The 4,569-nt window shown below is 46.2% G+C and overlaps 1 protein-coding gene across 7 annotated transcripts in view; it reads right to left on the reverse strand.

The window, feature by feature from the left end:
* The window catches only part of ABCC5 (ATP binding cassette subfamily C member 5), a 39,920-nt gene extending 35,649 nt beyond the window's left edge, over positions 1-4,271 (reverse strand). For 4 of the 7 annotated variants that reach the window (XM_040705685.2, XM_422754.8, XM_004943392.5 and 1 more), the window contains exons 1-2: positions 4,233-4,271; positions 3,223-3,397 (exon numbers count right to left, since the gene is read on the reverse strand). In XM_040705685.2, the coding sequence (XP_040561619.1) occupies positions 3,223-3,351 (129 nt within the window). In that variant the 5' untranslated portion in view covers positions 3,352-3,397; positions 4,233-4,271. Of the gene's footprint in view, positions 1-3,222; positions 3,398-3,732; positions 3,978-4,130 lie in introns of those variants that run through there. The other 3 variants (XM_025153502.3, XM_015291559.4, XM_046898838.1) reach the window with 2 other exon arrangements.
* Between the last annotated feature and the right edge of the window lie 298 nt (positions 4,272-4,569).

Below are 4,569 nucleotides of genomic sequence, written 5' to 3' on the forward strand. Positions count from 1 at the left end.
TCAGCCTTTTACCTACCAAAGTCTTTTAGAGAATCAATACATCTTGTCCACTTGTAGTTAAGTACATATAAAAAAATGCAGCAATACAGGCAGCAACAGGAAAGTGAAGTCAGGTTATCCTTCTTGTACCCCATGAGAAGTGGTCACCTCCAGTGGCCATTAACCAGTGCCTCTTGAGCATGTCCCTGTATCTACTTCACAGGGTATTATGCAGTTCTACCTCCTATGAGATACATATGCAACATGTTAGTAAGAACTCTACCTTATGCACTATGATACTGCAAAGTAGTCCCAAACTTTCATATTAAAATTTAAGTTAGTAGTGAAATAACTGCCTTAGACTTCTTGCAGCAACAGCTTGTTATTGCTATACAGGTCAAGCTTATGGTTTGTCATCTTCTGGCCAAACTAGTTAAAAAACCTACTCTAGGATTTCTACAAGAAAATTAAGAGTACTAAGAGCTCTTTGCATGGCATGCTGGACTCAGTTGCCCAGATGACAAAGTTCCATCACAGCTTAAGCCCTCTATCTGCACTGCTGTGATCCTACCCGTCCTTCTCATGCCAGCTCTCCACATGGTTCTGAGAACAGCATGTACCAACATGTGCCCAATAAGCCAGCTTAAGCTGACCCAGCCCCAGGGTTCATAAAGGATCAAGCACTGGAGGACACTCATTTTCCCCTTGAAGCACTGGTTTTCTTAGTAAGAGCTACACCACATACATGTCCAACCTACTAGTTTTATGTTTGCTGCTCTTTTTTTAATGTCTTAAAATAAACAGAAGCTGTTACTTACATTATACAGTTTGTGGCCCAAGACAATTCCTCTTCACTCAGTGCAGCCCAGGCAAGCCAAAAGGTTGGACATCAACAAGCTACAGCATGTACCCTTTGTTATACACCTGTGCTTGACTGCACAGGCAAAGATCAATCTTAAAATTAAGTCTTTGCATACCTTTGTTAAGGAAATATGAAGTATCCTAAGAAGTGATCAGGTTAAGAACACAGGAACTAGAACTTATTTCAAATTGCAAGGAAGCAATTGCTAATGCAAACATGTGATTTTGACGCTGTGTTACGGCAACAGTTCCTCACCCTTAACCTCAGTATTTTGCAAGCAAGCAGGATTTAATCTCACTGACATTCAGCAACAAATTCAGTGCTGTTTGTGTTTACCAATCATAAACATGCAAGCTACAAGGCTAGCAGAAGAGAACAAAAGTTTGAGCTCAAAGTTAATTCAACCCTTGACAACACTGGACAACTAGCAAGTAAAATAACAGAGCCATTTGTGAGAACTTACCATTAGTAAGGTAACTATGTTCATTCTTCTACTCAGGAAAAACGCTCCAGGTAAGAACTGTAATCAGCTATTTTCTTGCTTCAGTAACCACAAATGGTACAGAATCCTTGCTTTACAATCAGTTACCTGAGACTGCCACCCTGTAGTTATAGGCACCGAATCTGGTTCAGGTAGAAAAGCTAAGACCACTACAGCAATCACGTTATGCTGATCAGAAGGCACCTCCAAATCAGAAATGTTAATGCCAAGCTGTGCACGTATGTAGGACTTGCTCTTTCTCAACCCTCAAAAAATAAAAATACTGATTTTATTTCACTCATCTGAAAGGTGAATTCAAACACATTTGCCAGCTTTCAGGATTCTGTCCTCAGAAGTTAAACCAGGAAACAATTAGATAGTGCAGACCAACAGGGAGAAACACCACAATTACTGCTTAACCCTCCTCCCACTGCCTGGGAAACAAAGCTGCCACCAATGGCATCACCGTTGTCATCATTAATTTGACAGAGCAGATTTGCTACTGGATGATGTACACTGGACGACAAGCCAATGACATTAACATAATGAATGCTGTTAAAAAGCTGCACCGTGACTCCAGAGGGCTCCCAATTCTGCATCACTGCCTGCTTTAATGCAATCACTCTACCTTCCTCTGTACATCACCAGCAAGAGTCTGCTGAGTCATAGAGCCTGTAGGGACACGGGGAGCTGCAGGGCCTGCGACTACAAACAACCGCGCTCTGCTTTGCTGCAGAGCAAATCACTCCCATCTCAAAAAACAGCAGTGCAGCACTATTAGCCTGCATTCAAAACACACCTGGCCAAAACCCTTAAGCCTCGATGAAACAAGGTCAATCTAATCTGAAGCAGATTTCATCTTAGCGTCCAGTACAATGCAGCAAGATTTCAGCCTTTAAAAAAAACAATCTTTGCAAGCCTTCCATACAAATTACGTTAAGTTCTCCCATTTCCAACGCTTGCAGACTAGGACTGTCACAGGTAGCCCATATGAAATGTCTAGGAACACATCTGCAAGCACCCTGTCATTGTGAAAACCTAGGCACAGGCAGCATTAACCTCAGCTTCAGTCAGATACACATTAGCATTGTAGTGTTTTTTGAAACGTTAAGAACAGCATATACATGAAAATATTTCTGCATTTTGACCAGTTAATATCATTAATTTTCAAGTGGCATCAGTTAATTAGTTCCAGGCCACATCTTCCACCAATATGGGGATTTTCATTTCAATGGACATCTATCTGCCCTTCAGCACTCAGGGAGGAGAACGCAGCACTCTCATCATGGAAACAAGCTCCACATTAGATGTTTAAAACAACATACAAGCTTTAAGCCAGTGGTTATTTCAAGACTCAGTTCTCCATTTAAATTAGAAGTAATTATGACTGCACCACATTAAGTGTACAGATGCATAGGGAACAGTCTTCCATCTGGATGGAAATAATCCATACTGAATAAGAAAGAACCATGCTATTAAAGCTTGACATCTGCTTCAGAAAAGTAATCCTTGAGGAAAACATGCCATGATTAAGATTTTTTTGTTCCCATTGCCAGCACTGAATGGTGTATGATTTAAGCTGAGCTCTTCACTGTTCTTACTTGGTTGTGATGATTCTCTTAAGTACAAAAGCTTGGATTCACATCAAGATCTCAATACTAGGGAAAAAAAGTATTCTGTTTATAGTCAGTGACATTTAAGTTAAAAATGCTTACCAAGCACTCGCATTTCTTACAAAGATAATTACAGTACTCCTTGAAACGACCTCTTCCACACAAAAGAGAAGATTCATTGACCTTCAAGGCAGTAAACCTATGCAGAGCTGGCACGGCAGAAGGGTTGCTGCATGTAATTCAATAAGCAGAGACAGCAGAACAAACAAGGAAGAAAATAAACCAACCTGGTGTTTAGCATGCTGAAATTTCGACCCCTCCTGCTCATCGTGCTGCACCGAGTCAGCCCTCTCCCTCACACTCCTATACCCAGGACTGGGTATGATGTACTCTTTTCCGATGTCGATGTCTTTCATCTTCTGTAAACGCCAGGGTTTACAGCTGTGTTTGCACCTCGGCAGTCTGGAAAGAATCAAATTGTACTTTGTTAGATGTTACATCCGATGCCTTAGAAATAGTTGAGTCAAAGTAACTAAGTGAAAGTAAGGAAAGCAATTGTAGAGGACTTCTGTTACAATAAGGCTGCAATAACTGACTGCAGAGTCCCATAACACCAGCCTCTTCTGAACTAGTTCAAACATACCCTGAGGTGCCTATAAATGGTACAGAGGCTCTCAGTGCACTGGAGTACAACCAGAGCCCCCCCCTTAGAACTAGGAACCACGATTATGCAGTCTGACAGATTAAATAACAGCAGTGTGGAGTTAAAGCCTTGAGAAACTGTGCCCAGCTCAAACCTGCCCTGAAGTCCTTCATTAACACTGGTAATTGCTCAAACCCCACAGCTTGCCAGCACCGAGTTCTGAATAATACATCTCCCTACATATATATATATGGCACAGCAAGATGAGTCATCCTATGCACTCCGGAGAAAACACTCCTTCCCTATAAAACGCTTTGCTCGCTCCAGAAGCCTGAGCCAGCACTATGTATGGGGCCACCCCTGAGCGTTGCCTCAGCCTACGGGCCCCACTGCGAGGCCAGCAGGGGATCAGAGCCCCACAGGATAACCACCTCTCCCCGCAGCGCCGGGCTCAGCCCCCCCTCCCCGCCCCCCACCCCCTCAGGGACACGGCCCGCACTGCGGGCGCCGCGGTTCCCCCCACAGGTACGAGGGGCCCGACCCCCTCCTCACAGGGGAGGGGGAGAGCGGCCCCCCTCATCCGCACTGAGAGCCCCGTCCCGCCGCCGCCGTCGCTCCCCCACCCCCAGTAACGGGCGGGGCGGTCCCGCTCACCTCCGCCCGCCGACTGCCCCCACTGCGGCTTTTCCACTCAGCGGCCGCCCAGCCAAACAACATCCCTTATAGCGGTTCCGGCGTCCCCACGGCGCACGCGCGGAGAGAAGGGCGGGGCCGCGACGGCCGCTCCCGCGCGGCGCCTCACTGGAAATGTAGTCTTCCGCGCGCACGCTTCCGCCAGGTGTGCAGCGCGCTACGAACTACATTTCCCAGAATCCCTCGGGAGCGCGACCGCCATCTCGCTCCCCCCCTTCCCGCGCCCCGCCCTGGTCCTGCCGCAGCGTGGGGGGTCTGGAACGTTCGCCGCGGGCCGGGGGGAGCGCGCGTGGGGGGC

This window comes from Gallus gallus, chromosome 9, assembly GCF_016699485.2.
Source record: "Gallus gallus isolate bGalGal1 chromosome 9, bGalGal1.mat.broiler.GRCg7b, whole genome shotgun sequence".
Classification (NCBI taxonomy): domain Eukaryota; kingdom Metazoa; phylum Chordata; class Aves; order Galliformes; family Phasianidae; genus Gallus; species Gallus gallus.